General features: G+C 39.6%; 1 protein-coding gene across 2 annotated transcripts; it reads left to right on the top strand.

Annotated features, from left to right (window-relative positions):
- Positions 1-163: 163 nt before the first annotated feature.
- EIF4B (eukaryotic translation initiation factor 4B) lies at positions 164-22195 on the top strand. Of its 2 annotated transcripts, none has more exons than XM_072405658.1 (15): positions 164-274; positions 7074-7247; positions 9016-9224; positions 10063-10179; positions 12651-12705; positions 13718-13858; positions 14159-14269; positions 15352-15534; positions 15678-15915; positions 16857-16948; positions 19352-19556; positions 19715-19773; positions 19847-19928; positions 20440-20491; positions 20814-22195. In XM_072405658.1, the coding sequence occupies exons 1-15, from the start codon at positions 262-264 to the stop codon at positions 20886-20888; spliced, it is 1806 nt and encodes a 601-aa protein (XP_072261759.1). In that variant the 5' UTR covers positions 164-261; the 3' UTR covers positions 20889-22195. The 2 variants fall into 2 exon arrangements, with proteins under 2 accessions (XP_072261759.1, XP_072261750.1); XM_072405649.1 differs by lacking the exon at positions 164-274 and adding an exon at positions 6560-6713.
- Positions 22196-26707: the final 4512 nt, after the last annotated feature.

The raw sequence follows: 26707 nt of genomic DNA on the forward strand, positions 1-26707 counted from the left end.
GAGGGTATTATACACTAAGTGATAAATGTTGAAACATTTCAGCTTGGTCGCCACATATTGACCTTTATAGGACGTGTTGCATACCTACTAAATGTCCCATGCTGGAGTCCCCGCTTCCATTAACAAAGATGGCGTTTGCGTAGCCTCGTTTTGTTGCGTCGTGACGTCAGATACCTCCCTTTCCTTCGTTGGATAGACCCGGCGCAGCCCACACGTGATTCTCTCATCCGGGTCCTCGCGTTCTTTCACACTTGTCCCGACATGGCAGCGTCAGGTAAGTGTTGCTGTGGTGCGGGGTCGTAGCCGGCATTGGATTAACAGCGGGTTATTAGCCCTCATTTTCTCCGTGCTTGATGCTTAACCAGTGCACTGCCTGCCTACCTACACCGCGTGGCTGGGGGAGGCGCTGCACGGAGGGACACGCTGCATAATCCCGAGGCCGGCCCAGGCCGCACCCTGTGTGAGGTGGTTAGCGCGGCACATAGGCCGGAATGCGGGTGGTGGAGGGGTTGTTATGGGAACAGAATGAGGCCTAGGGGTGCAGCACGGACGTCCCATATGGCGATGAGGGTCATGCCTTGCTTTTCCCTCCATTTCCTGTGATCAGCTCATGGTGATAATCTGCTGTGCAAGCTGCCCGTGGTTTATATTTATGTATCGACTAATGACCTCCATTACTGGCTGCTCCATACTATGTGAGGATGGGAGCCATGCAGGCCAGGCCTTCCGCTGTGCCCCCCGCCTACATCCCCAGCATAGGGGCCATATCGCACGTTTCCAGGCCTGGGGGAGGTGTAAATCCCCACCCCCCCTTCATGTTTTGGTAAACAGGCCTAGCGATGGTCAGAAGGTGGCCCGCAGCGGCCTGTGCAATCCCCGCCCCCGGGAGGTCTGCAGGGCCTGGGAAGACACGTCAACAATCAGCTCCGGGCCTGGCTGCCCATGTGTGCTCTATGGGGAACTTACTGATCTTCACACATGGACTCAGTAATAGCCTAACATATATTACAGTGACTTATTATCATGTAGTGACCTCTGTGTTAGGGATCTGGTGTGCAGACCTGCCCTTATTCACCATTACTAGAGATCCTGCAGCTCTGATATGTATTACATGTGATTTGTACTCATCATGTAAATGTGACCGCAACGCATGTTGTCCATAACACTGTGCACTCCCTGTGTCTGCAAGCTCTCTGCACGCTGATGCAACACCTGGGACAATGTTGATTCTTGCATTACACTGTGCTTGTGATCTACTGACAGGTATCCAGTCCCAGCAAAAATAGTCTCAGCAAAATATAACTTCAATTATTATTAAACAGGATTTATATAGTGCCAACATATTACACAGCGCTGTACATTAAATAGGGGTTGCAAATGGCAGACAGATACAGACAGTGATACAGGAGGAGAAGACCCTGCCCCGAAGAGCTTACAATCTAGGACTCGTATCAAAATCTCTTAGCAATGTGCATTTTGTGCATCAAAAAAATTAGGGAACTTCAGCTTAACTAAGGAATGACCTTTGCTATGCATGGTTGCTCAGTTTTTATTGATCAATCGTGTAACTACAAGGATTTAGTGTAAAGACATAAGGTTGGAAAGTGTTTTAGGATTGTGTTTTGGTTGATTGCAAAAAAAAGTAGTTTTGTAATAACCTAAATGGCATGGTTTTTTTTTTATCGTTAGACATTCTGATGGCAGCTTTTTCCAAACTCATTTTATGAGGGTTGTCATCAAGCCAAATTAATACTGATAGTGGTTTGCATTGTCTAGTTTTTAAGGTAAAGGCAAGTTTCAGCAAAACATCTGTACAGCTTTATGGCTTTGGAACACATTGCAACCCTAAAGTTGTGAGCTGCCTTCCGCCAGACAGGAATTTAGTTTAGAGCAGAATGTGAACAAAGTAACTACAGTATTAGATGTTCAGGGTTCAACCCAGAAATGTTTCCAAGCTGGGTGGGAAAAAATTGTAGGAGGTGGCAGCCCATGTATTGTGCCCCCCTCTCTTTAGTAACCACCCAAAAACAGCTGGGGGGTTACTGAAAAGTCCCAGGTGGTGCACCCAGCTAAAATGTGCCCAAGGATGTTATAGCCTAAAGCTACGTACACACTTCCAATTATTATCGTTGGAAGACGAACGATCCTGCATGATATCTACGAACGATCGTATAGCACCGATCCTGCACATAGAGATAACGACACGATCGTTCGTAGATATTGTACACACGATAGATACGATCGTTTGAGCGATAGAGGAACTATGTGCACGACAGGAAAGTGAACAAACGTTCGTTCATTACGCATGCTCAGCCCATGGACGAACGACGAACGACCGCACACACGAACGATGTTCAACGATCGTCGTCCAATCCGATCCGCCGGTCCGGTCGTTCGTTTCCAACGACTTTCCTCGTTCGTCGGCGTCGTTGGTTACTTTTTTACGAACGATTTTTTGCCCAATCGATCGTTCGTTGTTCGTTTTGAACGATAAAAATTGGAAGTGTGTACGCACCTTATGTCCTTCTACTGATACCGAAAATCTGAACTAGGATAAACAAATATACAGGAGGCATGGTTAAAGAATGTTCATGCCTCTTGTATGTTTGTTTATCCTATATTATGTTTTGTGTATAACTTCCAGATCTGTGTAGTAATGCAGTGAAATGTCTCCTTTGCATAACATTTGTGCAGACCAAATGGGCTTTTCTGCTTACAATCTTTGTGGCTGAGCTGCATTTTGCTCTCGCATCTCAATGCAAGTTCAATGCACAGGCTAAGTACAGCACAGTGATGGGGCCATTTCTACTTTTGCAGGGCAGTATATGGGTTTACATAAGGTGCTTTTAAATTGGACTTTAAAACTACTGACGGGTGAATTGAATAACATTACATTAGCAACTAGCTGGGGTATATTGGGAAAGAAATGAATTGTCAGGTATTGAAGAGGATATGAGAAAAAATAGGAATCTAAAAGCAGTAACCTTAGCTAGGACACGATTTTGTTAGCTAAATAATCTCCAAAACAGTAGGTGTTGTATGGAATGTTATTAATTTTTTGGTGGCATACTTACCAAAAGCATGCTGAAATTTGCACCAGGGTGAATGATGCCCGAGGGACACGGTGTGTTGGGGGGCAGCTAGCCTTTGTAGACCGATTCTAGAGAAGTTACTGTACACATAAGGTGTAGGAATTTGGCGCTTCCAAGCTTTCTGCGTAACCCCATTACTGATGTAACACTTGCACATGAATATTTTTAAATTGGTTTGGCTTAATTGTGCATTAATGGTACCCATGTTGCCTCCCAAAGGCCTTTATAGGTTGTAGGTTGCCCGAAATTACATACAATATACCATTGAAAGCTGAAACAGCTGTGTGACTTTGTGGTACAGTCTACCTCTGAAAAACCCAGCTGCTGCATTCATGTTTTTAAATGTTTACCTTATAAAGCATTTTGCATTATAATTGGCTTTGGGAGATGTTCCCATACTGGTATTATAGCTTTGGTCATTTTGATTTAAATGGATAAAAGGGGTTAGCACTGATCCCCCTGTAAAACTACATAAAGATATACCGTATACAGGCTGCCTCCTTGCTTGTGCATGTTGTCATTCTCCAAGTTCTCTCTGTAGAATTTCCTCCTTGCACTTTCTATATCTGTCAAGGAGGATGGTATATCAAATGTGGGCATATAGAGTTCCCTGCGTTGCTGTTTGTTTGCTTCTGTTTGTATCTGTCTGTACAGTTTTCCTTTCATAGTTACATAGGTTGAAATATGTATATTACGTTCAACCACTAGGAAAATAATATCCCAGATAAAATGTATTCCTTTTTTCAGTTTATTTTTATTTTTTTTTTGGTTTCGAATTCCTAACCTGTCACCAAAATGTTGACTCTACATACAAGAAAGACGCCTCAGCGTTATGTTCACCCGAGCATGCTCTGTAGATGCAAATGGGTGAAATCATGACAGCCTGTTGCTTTGTCCCCCAGGCAGAAGCCTGAATATACAGTTGAAATACAAATATGTATTGCCAAAGGATTGGGTATTGCTGATATCTGGTCTTTCAACTGGTGGTTCTTGTAGCACTGCTACTTGGCCACAAAATTGCACCACTACTTCCTGGTTTAGATTTATTTTAAATCAAGAATTGCCTGGTTTCCCTGGCAACCACGGATGAGCTTCAAATGTGTTCCGCTCTTTTGACAGTTCCATGATGCAATAATCGTCTTACCTGTCTTAATGCAGAAGGTACATTGCCTGCCCCTTTCTGCAATAACCATCTGCAAGATCGTGTATTTTTCACAGTGGGACTTTCATTCCACTTTAAAAGTTATGTCCTTGTGACTGAATAACCCCCCCCCCCTTCAGACTTTGACCATTACCTCCAATGTTTGACTTGCTTGAAAACTACTTGACCCTTGGGCACCACCCTCGCTTCAACTAATGTTATTTCTCACATTTACTGTTTACCGATCACAATGATCTCTTTGGAAAAATGTAGGTAAACCCTCCATTAGCCTTAACACCAAGCTACTCTTTATTACTCTCTACAATCCCACATAGGGCTACATTCCCTACCCCGCTGCTTTATATTTCTAGCTATTTGTATTACTGTGCATTACTTACTGGTGTTTCTTTGTATTCACGTTTATCTAAAGCAGGGGTCGGCATACTCCGGCCTTTAGGCCAGATACGGCCTAGCTGCTAGTTCGCTCCGGCCTGACGCCCCCTGGCTGATGCGGCCAAATGCCAACTGACAACCTGCGAATCTGCCAGGGGGCGTTAGGAACTACTGGAACTCCGGTGCCGCCCCCTTGCAGTGGCTCCCCTATTTACCGCGGCCGGCGTTGATACTTCCGCTGGTGCCGTAAATAGAGAAAGCTCCCCGAAGGTAAATCCCTCTCCTCCACAATGCATACGGAGGAGAGGGATTTTACTTCGGGGGGGGGGGGGGGGGGGCCCCCGGGGGGGGGGGGGGGGGGTGCTCCCTGGTGGTGGGTGGAGCCATTAGGACGGGTCCGGACTAGTGTGCTCCCGCCCACCCCATAAATGGCCTAGTAGCCATAGAACTTTGCCGACCCCTGATCTAAAGGTTTGTTTGGTTCTCTCTGTAATGACCTTGTGACTTGCATTGCTGTGTGACATCTCGCCCTTCATTCTGTTGTTGCTGTCTTATGATATAATAAAAATTAAACAGAAAGACACAGTTAACATAACAATTCAGATATCAGGAGGCAAGCTTTTCAGTTTGAGGTAGGACAACTAAAATGGACATCTGTCACAAATAATGACTCGTGTGTCAGTAAAACAGCCATTCTCTAAATTAAGTTCCCTGTTTTTGGTTGGAACACTTCCAGCGTCACTGCTCCAGAACTTGTTTGTAGCACTTGAGTTTAAAAGAAAAAAAAACATATAGCCCATTTATTTTTCTCATAAGCATAAGTAGTTTGGATACTCACATTCTGACTTTTCACTACCCTAGCTGAACCATGGTAGTATTGATAACATTTTTAGAGCTGGCAGCCTCTGAAGCAGTGTGCATTCATGCATTCTTGAAAATCGGAGGTGTTGGATACCTTTGGCTGCCATGGATAAGCAATGCAGCAGAATCCTAAAGGTGCGTACACACTTCCAATTTTTATCGTTCCAATCGAACGACGAACGATCGATCGGGCAAAAAATCGTTCGTAAAAAAGTAACCAACGACGCCGACGAACGAGGAAAGTCGCTGGAAACGAACGACCGGACCGACGGATCGGATTGGACGACGATCGTTGAACATCGTTCGTGTGTACCGTCGTTCGTTGATCGTCCATGGTCAGAGCATGCGTGATGAACGAACGTCCGTTCACTTTCCTGTCGTGCACATAGTTCCTCTATCGCTCAAACGATCGTATCTATTGTGTGTACAATATCTACGAACGATCGTGTCGTTAACTCTATGTGCAGGATCGGTGCTATACGATCGTGCATGAACGTTCGTTTTCCAACGATAATAATTGGAAGTGTGTATGTAGCTTAATACATATGCCACCAGATAGCAGAATTTACATTATCTTCTACAGATAAAGGTTGATGGTCCATAAAGGGTGCCTTTAAATGTAGAAGGGAGATCAGTGCGACAGCCAGACAGTATATCATGTCAGAAATGCTTTATGATTGCTTCCCTAAGTAGTTTGGTAATGGTTTCCAGTAGTACTAGCTCTAATTTCTGAGCTGCATAAATTGTCGTTGGCAGTTCTTCAACCAAAAAAAAAAAAAGAAAAAACCCTCCATATTTTTTAAACGGTCCATTTAACTCCTAGTAAAAAAACTATTTATTGAGCACAGCAGAATGTTTCTGGTAATTATCAAGGCGTTCTTGGATTGTCTCAGGGCAGGGCATTATCTCAAGTTTGGTTCATTGCTGCAAGTAAAGAGATAAATTCCAGAATGATAGTTAGCTTGTCATTGTGCTTGCTGTGTGGCTTGAGATTGTGTCTGCACCCTGCATTACAAAAAAAAAAGCTGCAAAACTACAAATTTGAAATGGGCAGATTTTGAAGGGCTATATACCTTTCTGAGAGTGAATGAAGAAATTTTCACTTGGAGATGAGCAACATGCTTCAGAAATTCCTCTGTGCGACTGCCAGAGGCTCCTGCTACCTCTGGCAGTTACTGGTACCTTCTTACCTGGAAGTCTGGATTGCCAAAAGAACTTCTCCCAAAGTAATTAATTTTCATTACAGCAATCAAATGATTGTATAAGTATATATACATACATACACACTCTTCCCTGCCCCATACACACCCTAAATTGTTTTAGTGGAAGTCTGTCGTATCTGGAAATTTTAGAAATTATTTTGGAGGCAACTTTTTTCTCACAAGACCCATTTGAGCCCCTTTCACAATCTGCATTGTATAGAAAAGCACAGGGATGGCATCACGGGGTCTAAAATATTGTACGTGAGAAAACATGTTTTATTTGAAAACATTAGGCATGTTAATTTGGGGGCAGAATCAAGGAACCAAGAAAGGCAAATTATAACTAAAGTCATCTTTAATGTCTCGTTTTCTATGATCTCTTAGGCAAGAAAAAGAACAAGAAAGGTAAAACTCTTACCCTGACTGACTTCCTAGCGGATGATGGTGGTAGTGGAGGTGGAGGTGGCGGTGGAGGTGGCGGTGTAGGTGGAGGTGGCAGCACCTACGTACCAAAACCAGTCAGCTGGGCAGACGAGACCGATGATTTGGAAGGAGATGGTAAGTGGCTCTTTAACTTTTATCCTATCTTTTTTTTTTCTTAGATTCAGCTTCAGGTACTGCTTTTAGCTGTAAAAGACTTTACTTTTATCACAATTTCCCTGAGCCTAAAACTTTGAAAGTTTGTTGTGATAGGCCTTTAAACTTTTGCCCATTGTAGCAAAGAAATACCCCATAAAAACATATTTACATTTTTGTTGCACCTACAACGAAATATTCAGTGACAGGAGTAAAAGAAAATCTGACAATGCCCTGTATGAAGAAGCGTGTGACTAACTCCATGTGACAGTGCTGGATCAATGATGTAACTAACTCTAGGAGTCCTTAGCCCAGTGTGAGCGATGACTCAGCTTACACAGTACTCTGGCTGCTTGGTCTGATTGCATTTATTCTGTTTGTCATGCAGAAAGATTCACTTTAAACCTATCAGACCTAAAGTCTATTTAACACCAAGAAATCTCCTATTTTTTGACACCAAGTAGCCAATACATTACATAGCTGTTGGTGGTCACTGGTACTGATCATGTGCAGTTTGACATCTTGATAGAAATGAGACTTCTGCCAACAGATGAACACTTTCATAGCAGGTGCTGTCCAATGGTGTAATAAAATAAAAGAATTTTAAATAAAAACAAATTCTTGATCAAAAAATTAGCTAACCTTGCAAATTAGTGGACTTTAGTGCAAATTTTGGACAAAACCAAATCCTACTTGCAGTAATTCAGCAGTGTAAGTCACTAGACACACTTATACAAGAATTTGTTCTATATTCCAAGGCATTAAAGGCAACCGGTAATTCTATTTGGCTTTGCCAGAATTAAGATGGAGGCCACTTGGATGGTTAAATGCTCACTTTTTGTCAAGGCACACATGAAATGCATCTTTATTTAATGTATTTCATACTTTTTCGGCAGCTGTCAATGCACACAGCAAAGACACCTAGGGAGGACTCTGCTTCCATAAACTGTATATGTGTATCATTGAGGGCTATTGAGCTGCGTACAGACATTAAATTTCGATTGCTGAAAACAATATTTCTTGATCGTGCCTATTGGCCATAGAACAAGTGATGTTAGGGTGGTGCCAGTTTGCCCTATGTAGAGGGAATGATGACCAGAGGAGTCACACCACAAGTTCTGCATAAGGCATGACAGCAGTTGTACCCTCACAGTCATTTATTAATTGCAAATTGCCAAATGACATCAGGAATCACTTCACAAGCTAGATTTTCACCCAAGACTGTTGTTACTGTTAGTTCCAGTAAACTGTTATCTAGTGTGTTCATGTTTAATCCCAGTGCCATTTTTTATTTCCAGAAATTGTATTTAGCTATAAAAGTTGGCTTAAAGTGTTTAATTAAAGTGTTTGTTCACCATCACCTATATTTTAAGGAAGCATTGGCTTGTGCAGTGTACATCACTTGGTGTTTCAATAAATATTAACTGCTTGGGCCCAAGACAGCTGTCTAAATATTTGATAGCCGTGGTTGCTGCATGTACAAAGTTTTGTATTTGGGCTGAAGCTTGCTTACTACAAAGTGTTATGTAGTTAGGGACTGTTTAGCTTCAGAGTTGTGTGGGACTACCCACACTCTAAATATTTAAAGTTTGAGTTATAGATTTTGGTTGTCTTTACAATGTATAAATGAAATTTATAAATATTGGAATGTTTGAAAAGAAAAATTACCTATCATCCTTCAAACTTTATACTAGAATCTGTTGCTTTGTTTTAATTAAATCATTTTTTTCTTTCTTTAAACAAATTGTAGTCTCTACTACATGGCATAGTAATGAAGATGACTCATACAGAGCTGCCCCAATTGATCGTTCAATCCTTCCTACGGCCCCTCGAGCTGCACGTGAACCTAATGTGGACAGAAGTCGCCTGCCGAAGAGTCCTCCCTACACTGCATTTCTTGGAAATCTTCCATATGATGTGACGGAGGAATCCATCCAAAAGTTTTTTAGGGGATTGAATGTGAGTGCTTTTTATGAAAATAAGGATTAAGCAGTTTGAAATGTTTTGTATTCCCCCTAATAAGTAGTATGTAGAGTTTCCTTTACTACACAAAATGCTCCTATGATGTGATTGTAGGTATTTAGTAGGGCATCTGCCAGCACATTTGTCTGAAGGCAGGTAGATTATATTCTCATACTGCATATATGTCAGATCATCCTCTTTTTTTTTTCTATGACTAACTGAAGATTAAGTAAACATCTACATTTATGCATGTCCCAAAAAAAATACATTTAGTATAATTCAGGCCCTTCCTGTCAAACTGCATATCCAGAATCTAACATGTCTTTACTGAGTGTATGGTAATAAGCTTGGTTAAAGATTGAGACAACCTATTATTGGATAGGGAAGTAGTAGTATCACTCTGATCATCCCAGTGCCCTTCCCTCCTGTCTTCCAGCTCCCTGTGGAATGTAGTAAATGTAGGTAACAGCTTTTTATTAGAAATGTTGAGATACTAATACAAAAAAATAGTACACTTGTTATGTGCTGGGGATCCTACTTATCTGCATTTTAAGTACTTTTCAAGGCCAACCATTGATGTTAGGAGATGATCATTGATTCAAGGGATTATGTTTAGGTTGAGGCCTTTTTTATTTATAAACATTATGTAGACAACCCCAGTTACAAACATTTTGGTCATGAAGCAGTCATATGTAGATGTTTACAAATAGTCACATTTCACAACCAAACTATTGGCAATTCATAAAGGGCTTTAAATCTGATTGAACTGTGTTATGGGTAGATGTATTTAACTGTAAGAATGATTTTCTCATGACATTCTTTGTTCCTTCTCCAGATAAGTGCTGTTCGTCTGCCTCGTGAACCCAGCAATCCAGAGAGATTAAAAGGGTTTGGTTATGCAGAGTTTGATGACATGGATTCCCTTATGCGGGCTTTAAGTCTTAACGAGGAAGTAAGTTAATCTTCAATGCCTGATACTTTATTGCCTGTCAGACTCTGTACACATGGTAAGGCCACAGAGTCCTGGACAGCGATCCATTTTCAGTCTCATCTGACCCCTCCACCTCAAAGTCCATCTAAAATTTGAATTTTACATATTGTGCCCAGAAAAGCGGGCAGAAGATAAACAACTAGGTATTTGTGTCGCCTTTGATGCCTTTGCACTGATCTTATCCCAGTTGAATAATTACCATGTCCTCTTCTGCACTGTGCATCTGTATGGAAATGGCCTTTGTAGTGGCAGCAGTTTGCTTCCTTATATTAGCTCCTCGTAAGATCTTTGAGCAGCACATTCGTGAGAAGACCAAATCTGACTAGCAGTCAGGCAGAAGAACCTTATATCTCACACTATGGATATTCTTGGGTGCTTGGATAGCACTTTTCTTCTGAAGTACTACTTTCAGATTTTTTTTTTTAAATGGCTATGGCAGGTAAACATTGTCTGCCACGCCATAAGGAGCCTACTATTAGAGCTTTAGATCCAACTTTCTGAAAAATCTATTATTGTAGATCTAATTCCCCCATTCCTTTTATTTAAACTGGACAACTAAAAGTTTGCCAGCAAAGCTGAAGGTCAGATAGCAAGCTGTGACCTTTATATTACATTTCGACTGGACCTTTTAGTATATCCCCAGATGACATTAAAATAACTGAAGAAAGAGCATTAAATTCATTATTTTTTTTTCAATTTGCTGCTAACAAAGCCAAAGTGAAATAATTGGCAATGTAGCCCCATTTTTATAGATAACATTGGTAATCTGCTAGTCTTTTTTTCTAAATAATACATATGAACACTGTTAGACTGCATATTTGTCTTTAAAGAGGCACTATACTCAAAAGTAAAAATAAAAAACACTTAACTTCCATCCAGTAGCGCAGTTCGATCACTCCGGGGGTGTCTGCAAACGGGTCCTGCGTTCCAGGCGCCGCCATCTTCATCTTGTTTTTTGGGTTCTCCATCCTACATCAGGATGAAAAAAAAATTGCCAATCTTCACTGTGCATGCATGGAAGCGGCAATTTTTTCTCTTAGAGCAAAATGGCTCCTTTTGCGCATACCCAAGATGCTCCTAAGAGCCTCCCGGGATGCCTTGCGCTCCCATTCATTCTCAGCCGCCTAGGGGGGGCAGTCTTGCACCTTTTTTTTTTTTTCCCCCCCCCCCACCCAAAATAAAACATAATTTTTACCTTACATAAAAGGGTTCTCTACCCATTTATATAAAGTGAAAATTCAGAGTTTACGTACTCTTTAAGTGCTAACACCATGTTCCTATTGTGTTACTTTCTTTTATTGTTGACATGCTATTGTAAAGTCGGCTTCTTGGGTGAAGGGGTGGCTGGGTGGTGTGTATGTTTGCAATATGAACACTGATTTATGCAGTATGCATCAACTGTTCTGAACAATTTTAAAGTCAGCATCTCCTTGGAAAGTCCATATTTGTAGCTCACTTATGGACATGAGCTGCGTTCATCACTGTTGTCAAGTGTTCTGTAAAGCCAGAAGTGCTGGTGTAGCAGAATCTCTTGTGGTTTGTTTTCCCTTTGTGAGTGTGTGCAGTGTATTGGGGAATGCTGACACTGGAAAGGCACACATCAATGCTTGTGCTGACTTGTTTTTACTCACCACAACAGTGCTCTGGCCAATTCATGCTTCTGTTTGATATGTTCTGTTTAAGTTTGGTCATATTAGGTCCTAACCTAGCTTTATTACTAGGACTGGGGTATCACATATGTATTACACCTTTTATGTAAAGCGTTTTTTTCATCTAATATGTCGTCATAAAATCGTGAACATTGCATTTATTTGGTGTATCTTGCTTAACCAATTTGATTAGAGATTCTGTCACTTTGACCATTGAGAGCAAAGTAAATGTCTCTTACTAGCTGACCCCCAATTTCCTATACGCTGTCACACTCCACTATTTGAGTCAAACATTATGTAAGTTCTTTGTTGGAGCTTACAAAAAATGACATTGCAGCCCCATACCAGGAAGCTTTGATAAAGTGAAGGTGAAGTAGCAGGGAGAAGTGAGATACCATTGAGTATTTTTCCCCTAAATGATTACAAACAGGATATGTATGGTCTCTAGGAAATTGGGTATTTTTTAGGAGAGCTTCTCAAACAAAAACTGGTAAAATGCACTACTGTTTTTGTTGTCTTTCAGAGTAAGAGTAACTGAAAATAACAAAGCTTTGGGATACTACTAGGATACTTTTGGGTAGTTGTAGTTATCTGGCTGTTTGGGTCACTGATCCTGAAACAAGTATGTTGCCAGAAAATTAAGAACTTTTTGGCAGTCTAGGGCTAGCAATTTTAAAAAGTTATGAAGTCAAAACCTAAGTTTATAACATGAACCTGTAGACAATTGATTTTTGAGAATATTTATTTTGTTTTTTTATTAAAATTCCCTGTCTGTATTTCCAGTCTCTAGGAAACAGAAGAATAAGAGTGGATGTAGCTGACCAAGCACAGGACAAAGGTAAGCAGTCTGTGTTGTAATACTCTTAGCATAAAGGCTCAAATCTAGCTAGGATGTTTTTTTGTTTTTTTTATAGTGACAGCAGAAGATAAGGACATTTTTTGTGTGTGTGTGGTTTTTTTTTTTTTTTTTTTTTTTTTTTTTTTTATTATTGTTATTGGTCTTAATTTTGCCCCAGTAGGGATAATTCCATTCTCATTTACCTGTGACACCAGGGAAATAAAGAGCAATGAATAGCAATAAGAGAAAAGAAGGCACCACCAGCAATAGAATCTGATGCATTCTAAAATTTCCATATTTTACTTTCTACTCCATTCATAGACAGCAGTAAAAGTCCTTCTCGTACTGTACTGTTCATTGCAAAAAAAAAGCATTGAATTTAAATTTTACATCCTAGCTATGCAATCAATGAGAACCCCAGCTCTATTTCATTTTTAATCTATAAAGTTGCCAAAAGAACTGATTTTAATTGTAAATGTTTTAAAACAAATTTAACAAAGTCTACACAGACTCTTTCTCTAATGTTTGAAATTACCATTTACCTGGGCCAGTCTTCACCAAGGCTTTGGGGGCAGCATGTTTTTGAATGTTAAAGGGAATGCATCTTGCTTTTTTTTTTTTTTATAATCAGTGGGAGTGTTTAAAAGCATTTATAACTGCTTACATTAATAACAAATGAGAGAGTTTCTAGGGGTTTTAAACATCTTTAAAAAACTCATTCAAAAGCAGTATGGCCATTTATAAGTGTTTAAAAAAAAAACATCCCTTGTAAGTCTTGGCCTGACGTTATTCCCTGGTAAAAAGTGACACACGTTGTCTAATTATAAACATGTTGCTTTTCTCTCTCCCCTTCCCCCCCAAACATCTATTGGTATTGTCTTTCAGAATGTCATGTATGATATTGCTTACATTTTCCCCCCTTGAATTTTATATCTGTCATATAAAAGAACTTAATTTGCCTAATAAGTAATAATACAGTAACTTTATTTCACTACAATTTCCTTGTCTTTAGATCGCGATGATCGCTCATTTGGCCGAGATCGGGACCGTAATAGAGATTCTGACAAGACAGATTCCTCAGACTGGAGGGCGCGTCCCAGCACAGATAGTAATGATGATTATCCTCCTCGCCGTGAAGACGGTTACGGAGACAGTAAGTGAAAATTATAATCTTTAGATAAACCTTAAAAAAAGCCATATCCTAATTGTACCTTTTTTTCAAGTGTAATCAGTCAAAAGAATCTTGAGATTTTTATATAATAGTATGTGGGATAAATTCAACATTTTTAAAGCATTAGGCTTCAGCTTAAAAAATATTTTTACCAAAATAGCTTGTTGCAAGAAATCAAAGCATTTGGAAATTTGTCATATTAAAAAGTGTATATGCTATTGCTGCTTCTTTCCACAAGATACTTTTTTTAAGACTTGGTGTACTGTATTGTGTTTCTCACAGGATATCGAAATGACCGGTATGATCGTGATGGCCCACGCAGGGATGATCGCTATGATCGTGACAGAGGAAGGGATCGCTATGATGACCGTGAACGCAGGGACTATGATAGAGGCAAGTATTAAATATTGACCTAAATGCAAAATTAGACATAACTTTGAGATTTTCTAACTTGTATTTGCATTGTGTTATTTTTTTCTTTGTTGGTTTGTAAATGAATTACGTTTAATATGTTCTGGTTCTTCTGTTTACCACTATGTAAATGTATTCCTCTTGCAGAAAAAATGGTTCATGGGGGGGGGGGGGAGCTAAAAACCTTTCCCTGCTTTGTATTTGACGCCATAGAATTGTCTAGGATGACAGTTTTCCAGTATTCCTAGTTATTTCATACCTTATCACCCCTACCGATAATCTTACAAACAAGATGACAGCAAACATGCATTTTTTAAATGATATTCGCTGTATAGCCTGCCTGTCATTTTCTTCATTATTTAAGTGTGTACACCTACTGTTTCAATCTGTCGCCAGGATAAAAACAGTTAACATGCTCACAGCATGGGCAATTGTACACAGGTAGTGTCATTTAAAAAACAGCCCTATGTAAATGCATGGAATGAAACACGGACTGCTGCACTTGACTGGCTTTTCTTGAAATGCACAGGTTTCTTGATATTATATACTGCATCCACAGAAATGCAAAGCACAAAAAGCAGCTTGAGAACGGCGGTAAACACTATATTATGTAAATGTGAATCTGCCATCCTGAGTTTAGGGTGCACATCAAAGTCCACAGGTCCTAAAGGTACTTAAAACAATCTTCTAACTAGTAACTTTCAGTATCATTTTGGCAGTAATTTCTCGTTGAAAATACTGCTGTCTTTTTAACCCTATAAGTCTGAACATATTGGCTATTGTTAATTGCTTGCCTGTTGACAGTTGTCCTAATTGTGGCTACCTGCTAGTTACAGGTTAGTCTGACTCCACTAAATCTCCTACATACTTTAAGCCCTGCTTTTGAAGGGCAAACGGGAATTGACTACTGCATTTTGTAGCCATGAGAAAAAAAATCTGTAAAGTTAATAGAATTATTTATAAAAATGCTACACCTGTTGTCTTTTTAAACATACCGTTTGGTGTTGATTAATGCAAAGCAGTCAATTTTCTTAGTCCTTAATGCCTTTTTTTCTCCCTCCCAGGTTATGACTCCCGTGGAGGTAGTGGAAGGAGGGCATTTGGCAGCGGGTACCGTAGAGATGATGATTACAGAGGTGGTGATCGGTATGGCGATAGATATGATGAGCGCCGTGATGACCGCCGTGATGATCGATCAGACAAGTGGAATGGCTATTCCCGTAATGATGACAGGAAGGAAGAAAGGGGTATGTATAAGACACAAGAAAAACTTGTAAAGTTGCTGCAGACTCAATTATTAAACTGGGATATATCACTCCTTTTTAAAGTGAATGAATCAGACACATTCCCGCCATTAAGTTTTTTTTAATTTCACAAATTTCCAACACAGGTCCTCCCCAGAGGCCAAAGCTCAATCTTAAACCCCGATCTGCACCCAAAGAGGAGGAGAGCAGTGGTACTCCAGCACCAACCAGTCGCGCTGCCTCAATATTTGGAGGTGCCAAGCCTGTGGACACTGCAGCCCGAGAACGTGAGGTGGAGGAAAGATTGCAGAAAGAGCAAGAGAAAATGCAGCGTCATTTGGAAGATGACCGGCCTAGACAGATAGACAGGAAACCAAGGGAAAGGTAAGAGGTGGTTGAATGGAAAAAAATTCCATCACTTTTGTGTTTTTTTTTTTTTTCCAATTTAATCCAGCTTGGTTAACTAGCAAACAGAATTTATTTATATTTTTATTCATATAACAGACATATTACACAGCAGTCCGTAGTCATGCCACTAAGTGTTCCTCAAAAAGGACCTCATGACTCTCCCTAGTCATAATATTTGGACAGTCTAAAGGCCAATTTTGGGGGGAAGCAAAATATTCTAACTTCTTGTTTTTTTGGATGTGCCAAAAAACCAGAGTGCCCAGGGGAACCCAGACGAACGTAGGCAGAACATACAAACTGAGGTTAGCACTCATTGTCTTGGGTCCCAGGTTCAAATCTCGGCCAGGACACTTATCTGCATGGAGTTTGCAGGTTCTCCCTGTGTTTGAATCGGTTTCCTCCTACATTCCAAACCATGCAGTTAGGTCAATTGGCTACCCCCCAAAAATGGACCTTAGACTGTAATAAAGACATATAACTATGGTAGGTACATTAGATTGTGGGCTCCTTTAGGGGACAGCTAGTGACATGACTATGTACAAACTGCATAATAAATCACCGTTATATAAATACTGAATTATATTATGTTTACAACATCTTACCTAGAATGGAGATATTTAAAAATTACTTGCATGCTTTAACGCTCACCTCCCACCAGCAATCTGTCATTACATAGCACATTTCTTTTTTTTTTTTTTTTTCTTATTTATTTACAAGTGTTTTTACAAGGCCATCTATCACCAACAATAGTAAAACATTTATCATGGAAGCTTTAATGTTTAAGAGTGTCGCTAGTATCACTTTTTGGGTGGTATTATATTACAGCAGCTGGTGGCTTTCTTCTATATGATAAAGTTGGCAATCTGCAATCATTTCATCTGCTGATTTTTATTTTATTTATTTTTTTTAACCTGTAGACACCCAAGCTGGCGAAGTGAAGAAAACCAAGAACGGTCTAGGACTGGAAGTGAGTCGTCTCAAACAGGCACCAGTGGATCATCATCAAGAAGTGAGAAAAACACAGAAGCACAAATTTAGGAGAATAGAAAAATGCATTCCAGTAGCTCATGTACACTGACATGTTGATATAGTTGCAAGAAGAAAAGCAGTTTAGATGACTGCAAATGAGAATGAGCTAAACTTTTTGAAACAAATTTTTAAAGCAATTCAAAGTAAAAATATCTAAAAGCGCAATTGAATAACGTCTTAGTTTAATTCCCAGGTACACAAACCCTTGTGCCTGACTTGTTGTTAATTGTGTAGAAAAATTTTTAATATTTAGTGTATCCCGATAGTGTGTGTAACTTTTTTTTTTTTTTACTGAGAATTATCGTTAGAATATGCATTCTAAACTTATTTTAAAGGACCCTGTGCAGTTAATTTAAGTTGGAATAAAGGACAATGTCAATTTGTAAAGGTGGCCTTCTTTCACTTCTGAAATAAAAACCCAACTATGTGTGAGGACTGCAGTGACAACTTTGGCTTAAAATAAAACCCATCACATGAGAAACGTAGAGACTGTTAAGCTGTTTTTGAAAATCCTTGCTACTTGGTTATCAAGACGCTTTGTACTGACAGAATAACTAACCTGAAAACAAGTAAGCAAAGGCTTTCTGACCTCTCCAACTTTCCTGATTTGCATACTTTGTTCTAGATCAGTGATTGGAAAATCATTTATGCACCAATGCAACCAGCAATTGCAGGACTGTGTTTTTTTTTTTTTTTGGTTTGTTTTTCTCGTTTTTTTTATATCAGGATTTCACCCTATATATATATATATATATTTCTTTGTGTGTATGTTACTCCATACAATAAAAAAATTTGTCAATTCATTGTCTGTGTAAAGCCCAGTCCCTGACCCTCCGATACTCGCGTTTTCAGTGCCACAACTATCATAAACCCACTGTTGGTTGATGTTGTAGATTAAAGACACTGACATCACCACCTCCAGCCCTGTGATAGTGCTTGGGCCTAGCATTGACAGCTGGGTCCAGGGCATTGCATCATATGAAGAGGTACACATATACATGGAAACACATGGCTATTATCTAGCAGCTTCCTGGGGAGGGTGGTGGAGGTTGGGTGGTGAGTGTTGGTGGATTACACATGCTGGTAAATTGCCTTGAAAATTGAACATATCTTGTTTATTTATTTTTATGATGTTACAATTGACTTTAGTGAACCTGCCTAATACTTATTGCACTAAAATGCTTCATGGCGATTAGTACATTTTCATGTTGCAAGTCCTGCTTTTTAGGGGATTAGAGTAAGGGGTATGTTGATAAAGCTGTGAATTGACATTCACCATTTCATCTCTAGATGAAATTTCAAGGCAATTGTGTTTAAAATTTTAATGAGGAACTTTTAGGGGGAAAAAAAACACACTTGTTTTTTCCAGGTTTAAAGCTGTCAATCCTTCTGTAGGTTATGTCCCAGCTTTTTTCTTTTTGGGGCGAACTGGACAGCAGGCGCGACCTTCTACCGACATCTTCTTACGTCACATGATCTCGCACAGTGCAGGCGTGAGATCAGGTGACAAGTCTTCCTGAAAGTTTCTTCCTTACAGTGGCACTGAGGTATGTGTCCCAGGAGGACTGCGGGCTTTCTCTTCAGTCTTTACCACTTCATCGGTGAAGGCGGAAGGGGAGCGGGGTCTTTTAAAAGGGCGATGCTTAGCCACCCTTTTATATAAAAATAAAAATTTGGTGATAGGTAAGCTTTAAGTGATCATCAACGAATTCAGTATATGATAAAAGGTTTCAAAAATGGGCTTATGTGTATTATACTCATATTGAAATGTATAAATTACTGCTTATTGTTTATGCAATGCACAATGTGTAGCCAGAGAAAGCTGTGACTGCAGGAGTGCCTTGTGTATGTGGTTTTTTTTCTACTTTTGATTAAATTTTACTTCTTTAAGCACTTTAGAGTCATAAAACCAGAGAAGCGCCATGGTCGTATTACTGTGCTGTGTAACTGTTTTTTGTTTTTTTTATGGCCAAAAAAAGGGGCAATACCCCCATGTTATAAACAAAAACCCTAAGTATTCAGCCTACTACTGTTGCGGTGCTTTATTACAAGCATTGCATTAGACTGCTAATATCGCCTATAAAATCAAGCCATGTATTTCACCCCTTATGACTTACATTAGGTAATTATTTGTTAAAAGCTAAAGTTACTAATTGTAGTTTCAGTGTTCTCCCGTGAAACTTTTTTCAAGCTGGGTGGGAAGGAACTGTAGGTGAGTGGGCCCCCCTTGTATTGTGACCCAACTTTCAGTAACCACCCCGCTGTTTTTGGTGCACCTGGCTAAAAGGGGCTGGAGAGAACACTGTATTTTGATGCTTGCATTTGTTTCACTTCCTAGAGTGTTAAGGCATACACTAACATATTTCTGGTTACTGCTCCACAGTTTCGAGACGAAGGGAAAGCGAGAAATCTGTAGAAAATGAAGTGTTTGGAAAAGATGAGGAATCTTCTAGCTTGAAGTCTCCAAAATCTGATTCCCAGCTCCCAATAAAAGTAATGCCTGCACCACCTCCTAAGGAGAATGCATGGGTGAAGCGTAGTGCAGCACCTGTCCCATCTCGCTCCCTTAGTTCAGAGTCTTCTCAGAGGTAAAGAAAAATGCTTGGGTCAATCTTGGGTTACCGCTGGTCTATCCTGAAATGTTTAACTGTCCTGTTCAACCCTTGAGCTGCTCATTTTATTCTATGTGGGTTAATGCAGCAAAATACCTTGTGATTTAATGCTTCCTTTTTTTGGTTATTTCTAGTGGAGGAGATAAACAAAATGATTCTGATAGGCGGCAGCCTGGGAATGTGGATAGAAGAGGTAAGCTCTTTTGCTGAAGATGATTGACCCAGCTGTTTTTTGCTCAGAACTTACCTATTCCTTTTTAAAATAGATGAGAACAAAGTAGATGGAGTGGACCAGGGATCAAAGTCAGGTGGACGTGGCATTGGAGATCGGAACAGAGTGTCTGAGAGGTACGAGTTTAAAGAAAGCCAGAAAAGCTTCTAGAGGCGCTGAAGCAAGCAGCACACCAGCAAACTTTTTAAGTATAGTCAGTGGAGATAAAAGCAGCAATTTAAAAAAAAAAAATAGTCATTTTAACTTGAAAAATAACTTTTTTTTTTCTTGTACTGCTGACAGAGTAGTCCATGAATCTTAGATTCACAATGAAGCTGGTTAATATATATGTACATGATTAAGGAGACACAGCTTGCTGGAAAGTGTCAGTGCTGTCCTATTCACAAATGCTTATTATAATCATTGTTAAAGGAGTCTATTTTTAAAAAAACTCACGACTTTACCTCAAGATGGATTTAATCCCCATTGGGTGCTGTCGGTCAAGATGTGAATATAGCAAGAAGCGCGGATCAAATGTCGGAATATCGCTGATGCAAACAAATTTTAGCTTGAAGGTGTCAATGCAAAAGTGGTAGTGTGTGTGTGTGTATTACGAGATATAAAATGTTTTGTCCCCTCCATTTACAGGAAAGATAAGGATGTGGGATCAGAGCCAAGGGGGAAGGATGAGCAGTCAGCTGTAAGTTATTCTTTTTGATATCTTAAACCTATTTTACTTAATACTGCTTTCACTGGGAATCAACTGGTTTATTATGAGTGCTACAGCAACGGATTCAGTCATTCTAGTGTTGACAACATTGGTCCAGTTACAGTCACACTTACATGTATAACTTTTTTGTTTGAAACAATTTCCGTTTAACACATTGAATGTTTGTTTTTAATTGTTTACCTTTGAGTGAATTCCATGCTGAGGGTCCTTAACAATTTTTGTAGTTTTTTTTTTTTTTCTGCAATAAAGCAGGTTCCATTTGTTGACACTTTTTTTCCTCCCATATATACAGAAATTCAGCCAAGCAAGTAAATATGCAGCTTTGTCTATGGATGGAGAAGAGGGGACTGAAGAATACACAGAATAACCTGGGGAATACCTGTGTCCATTGGATTCCTTCCTCCCTCTCCTGTTAATCTCCCATATGCCCTATTCCATAAATCATTGGCATAAACCAGAGCAAGTAAAGCAACACCCCTTCCGCCTCTGTCCCCTCAGAAATATAAAAGCAGTCCAACTTTGACGCCTTCAACAATGATCTTCAGTTAGGAACACAATGAGCTGTTTGTTCTCTTGCATGCTGCTGCAGCTTTTTACCTTGTGTGTGAAATAAGAGGGGGGCATAAGTGCAGTGTGTGGCGAGGAAGCCCTTGATCGCAGTTGATGCTTTATTTGGGAAAGGGAAGTTTTACAGGATTACCACATAGTATATTCAGTGCTTCCTGAAAACACCTCTGCTACATTGCACAAAGGTTATAATTTGTATGCCTTTAATTTCCAGGAATAAATGTCACACATAAGACTTGGGTGGCTCCCAGAGCTCTGATTTTAAGGTTTTTCTTCCGTACCTAGAGAACTTTTATGGGCTTGATGTGCTGGACCTCATGTCGTAGTGGTTGCATTTTTAGTACATTATAATAAATATAAAAGACCTGATTTGCAGCTTCAGTAGTGAAAAGAAAGCCTTCAGATGCTTGGTTTGCACTCAGAATAGAGCAATTTTCCAGAAACCTAACTACTATGGCTGAGATAACTAGCTGTATCCAGACTCAAGACCATATTACATAGGAGAATCCCCCTCAGACTTGGCGTGATGCTGTGAGTTTCCAGAAGGCTGCTGTAGCAGCAAACTTTTGTTTGTAGGACATTTTTAAATAAAGTACCTGTAAGAGTTGGTGTTTGAGTGGCATGTTGCATCCAGACACTGCCTTTCTTGCACATCCTATTCCAAATCAAGATCAGTCCTACTGCCCCTCCACCCCACCACAACCCCTTCATCTGGCCTTCCCTAATTTATAACTAATGTGCATCTGAGAGCTAGGTTCTTGTCGCTCTTCTGGACCAGTTCCTGGTTTAACATTTTACACTTCTCACCGAAGTGTAATCTGAAGAAAATATATAATAAGAAAAAAAACTTGTAATGATTTGTAATCAGCTTTCTGGGAGATGTTTTATTATCATGTAAAGTACCTGACCAACCCTCTATTTTTGTTTTCTGTTTATCAGCTCTGCCCCTCCCTCAAATAAACTAATCTTTAAAGTATTATGTCTGTTTAACTGTTTGTCTGTCTTTGTGAGAAAAAAAAATCCTGTCCTCACATGGAATACTTTTGGGATTTTTTGAGGCCCCTTAAATATAATGGGAGACATTTATTAAAATTTGTGGTTATTTCATTGTGTTGTGTTTTTTTTTCTCTTTAGCATAGTCATGTAATGTATTTAAAAACGCACATCATTGTAAGGCAGGAATGTTCAGTTGACATTAAATTGAGTTAAGCATGAAGCAGTTGTACTATTTGGCTGATTGTAGAAACAGTGTTCTGAATGTTTTCCGAATAAAAAGATATTTTGCACTGCACACTGGTAAGAGCCCTGTAGCGTTAAAAACAGAGTTTTGTTGGGATAGCCTTACAGCTATTGCTGCTATATATACATGGTTATTGGAGCATTGTAAAGCGGTAGTTTGCCTGTATGATTGTTGTGAATCATTGACTCAAATATTAAACTTAAATTTAGCCAAGAACCCTTTAATTCTCTCACTTCAATTTTCAGGCATGACCATCCTAATCCATGAATTGAACATGAGAGGGAAGTTAAGGTAGATGGTGGGTGGGAATTTCAATGTTGTAAGTCCCTAATCCTAAAATCTGCTGCTCCCTTGATCTTCCGGGCTTTCAAAGAAAAATTGTGGAAGTCAATGAAAGTAGCCAGAAGGCGTATGTACAAACATTGTCACAGATTCTTACATATTTGGTTTGTGTATGCACATTTCCAATTTTCATTTACTGCTGTGCATTATAAAAGGAGATGCCAGTGTGCCACCTCCATGGCCCCCAGTTTCTTGGTTTATAGCCTGTAAACAGATATAAAACGGCTCAATTTCAGGGAGATTGAGAGGTTTTCAAAAGAAAGTGTTGTGTGAGTTAGTCATTCTGGTACTAGGGAAAACCTTTCATTAGAGATACTTGAGCTACCATTGTTTGGATTTTGACAATGCTAGTAAAGCCCCATACACATGTGCAATATTAGTCGTTGGAAAGGATCTTTCACAATCCCTTCCAACGACTAGCACTGCACGATGCATGAACAAGTGCTGTACATACAGCACCGTTCTGCTGTATGCAGAGAGGAGGGGGAGAACGACGGAGCGGCACCTCGCTGCGTGCTCTCCCCCTTCCCTTGTATTAGGATTGTTATTCGTCCATCGTCTGTGCATCCACCAGGACGGTCGTTCAGATGATGGACGACTGGCACTATACACACGCCAGATTCTCGCCCATTATTGACCCTGAGCCGATGGGTGTGTACATAGCTTTACCTTTAGGGTTTTCGCCAGCAGGTAAAAAAAAAATTAAGAGTGCCTTGTCTAGCTGCACCGAAGACGCTGGATCAGTATACCTGGAGAAATATTTTCTTTGAAAAGTGCAGTCATCCATATGTGCTTTTTCCTTTTTAGGAATTCCTGGTGTTAAGTGTTCCTTTAACCTCCCTGGCAGTATGATTATTTTCTATTTTTAAATGTCCAGTTGGTACATTTGACATAGAAATATTTTTTTAAATTTCAAATTTACCTAAATGTTAAATTAATATAAAACCAGTGTTTACCAGAGAGTGCCCAGAATATTGAAATATATCAGATTGTGCAACTACCCATCACTACTAGATAGGAATCACTTATGGGCAGCTGCTATGAACAATGCAAATAAAGCAGTGCCTTCTCTTACTGCAAACCTTATAAATGGCAAATTGTTTTTGTAGTCCTTTTGGTCCTAATCTGCATCTGCTATGAGAATTTATATGGTCTTATAGAGGAACAGAGACACTGCGTCCCTGTGCTGTGTGTGTATTTCTCTGTAATCTAAGGGTATTCTTTAACGATAAATCAAATTTATTCTTTTGATGTCCATAGCAGGCATGCATTATATAATCATGGGAGTAAAACTTGTCTATGACCAAGGATCTGTGAGTCCAATGAGAATGTATACGATGCCATTTCTGACATAGTTTTAAAATATACAGCTTGTCTGGTTTGTGTTCTTTTTCTCTGACTTTAAAATTTTCTGAATCACTGACCCAGAATGAGTATGGAGTTCAGGTAATTATTTCACAGTTGTCTGCATGCTTGTTTGATTAATGGTTTGGACTACTGTAACATCTTCCTCTCTGGTATTCCACTAACCCGACTCTCTCCTCTACAATCTATTACACTGCTCAAAAAAAAAATCACTTGCCAAGGATTTTATAATATATTTTGTGTATTTCAGGTCTGCTGAATCTAGAAATTACATCAGTTTCAATTGTTGAATTGGCAGTTGCATACAGTTGATTTGACTCTAGTTCTTGTGATACAGGAACCGGAATAGACAATTTTACCAACAACAAATATTAACACAGCATATTACTATCAATCTTTATTTACGCTGATGTTTTGCATTTTATATATTAAAAGCATTATTTTCATGAAACTTTCAATTGCATTCTTTATATTCATACGTTTTCTTTTTTTACAGGAATATGAGTTCTTCAAGAAGAAGTTGTTTAAATGACCCTTATGTATTTTGCTACATTTGTGGTGAATATTCTCAGCAAAAACAGAAGAAACAATACAGAATTTGTGAAATAAGCATATCTTGCAGATTTTGGAATTAAACTGGGGGACCAATATAAGTATTGGGCTCCCCATATGGTATGCAAAACCTGTGTAGTCTATGTCGGTGGAAAACTGAAAAGTTTGAAATTTGGTGTACCTATGGTATGATGAGAGCCCAAAAATCATCATAATGATTATTTTTGTTCTGTATGTAAAAGGTTTCCATCGTTACAAGAAAACAAGTGGAAGTACCCTGATTTGGAATCCGCAAGTCGACCTGTGCTGCATGGTGGTGATGTTCCCAGTGTTCAGTACACTCCCTGATATTCATGTATCTGACATGGAGGATATACAGGGGAAAAGAACTGTCTGGAACCGGAAGTTAAAATAACGGTTTATAGGACAAGAGAGGTGACATGTCTACCATAATTCAGTGAAGATGATAGAGACTTTGTGTACTGTTGTAACATCTTGCACTACTAGCCCATATGGGAGTACCAGAATACAGAGTAGAAGACTGGCAGCTTTTCATAGACAGTTCCACACGAAGTTTGAATTGTGAGCCTGTAATTCTTGGGAATAACTCAGTTATGATAATTATATCTCTTTATTATAATCATAAAAAATAATGAACCACAACAATTAATGCAATTTATCAAAACATTTTCACTGAAATTTGTCCAAACAAGGGTGCATATTATTGATAAGTAGTATTTGTAATTTAATGTAGATTTTAGAAAAAAAAATAATTACATTTCTAGTAGACATCCCGGGTGTGGTAGATTTTGAAGCAGGGTGCTGCACAATCAGTCCAACATCACAATCAGGACATTAGAATCTGGTTTCTTTGCGGATCCTCCTTCCACTGTCATCGGTCTTTGAGCGGCAAAACAACGCACATCCTTGTAGGTGCTGCCTTTCTCTGGGTTGGTGGAATGTATTCTGTGAAGTGACAACCAGTCAAGCGTTCCAGGTTGACAACGGCAACAGCACGATGTCCAGGTCTATTCAGAGCTACTGATGGATTCCGAAACCTTCCAAATGAAGTCAGAATGACTCACAATTTCTCCTGTCTTCAGCTTCCCTTTTGCAAACAGTGATGGCAGGTCGTGCCGGTTAGCCCTAACGGTTCCATATGCATCTGTTCTGTGTTGCAAAAGAAATTCATAAAGCTCAGGAGATGTGTAAAAGTTGTCGGTTGTGACACAATAGCCCTGATCTAGCAATGGCTCAGTGAGGGATAGCACTGAAGATGTTGCCAATCCATAGCTGCTTTACTTGGGGTTGAATTGTGTCCCTTTTCCAGTGTAAAAGACCAAATTCCAGATGTAGCCTATTAAGGATTCGCACAGCATGTAAGTTTTCACGCCAAATCGTGCCCTCTTTGACGCAATGTACTGCACCCAGCTGAGCCTCCCATTGTAAGCCATTAGACTTCCGTCAATACTGATGTCTCTGTCTGGCACATAGGTCTCCTGGAAATTTTTAGAAGCATCTGAGACACTTCCCAAATTTTCTTGAGTTTTGGTGCAGGATGGGTAGTCTCATCAAACTCTTTGTTGTTGGTAAAGTGCAGATACTTCATGATAAAAGGGTAACTTCAGGGTAAGTCTGTATTGTGGCATGACTGTGCCAAAGAATGGAGTGGCAAGTATTTTATTCCGTGAGCAGTACCATTTCTGCAGGGGGTTTGCCCACAACTCCCTGAAGTATCACCAAGCCCAAAAACAGCCAAATGTCATCCTTGGTCACTGGTTCCCACTTTCTGCCTCTTGAAAACCTCAGGTGTGGAGCACCTAATTGTTGTTCGGCGTACCTGCATAAAACAAAATAAAAAAGTTTTTTTTAGGATATGTTCTTTTATAGTGTGGTGAAGGTTGCAAGTAATATGTTAGCAAACACAGAGCAGCTTACCTGTTTGTCTTTGCAACAATTTTTTCGATAACTTCATTGGTTAAAAGCAACTTCAGGTATACCCGAGGGTCATGGCGTTCAGCCTCAATTTTTACACCAGGTGCGCCGGTAAATAGAAATCTTGGGGGCACTGTCTGGTCAGCATCAAGGTCAATGGAGCATCATGAGCGCACAGTACTGAC

The sequence above is a fragment of the Pyxicephalus adspersus genome, chromosome 1, assembly GCF_032062135.1.
Source record: "Pyxicephalus adspersus chromosome 1, UCB_Pads_2.0, whole genome shotgun sequence".
NCBI lineage: Eukaryota > Metazoa > Chordata > Amphibia > Anura > Pyxicephalidae > Pyxicephalus > Pyxicephalus adspersus.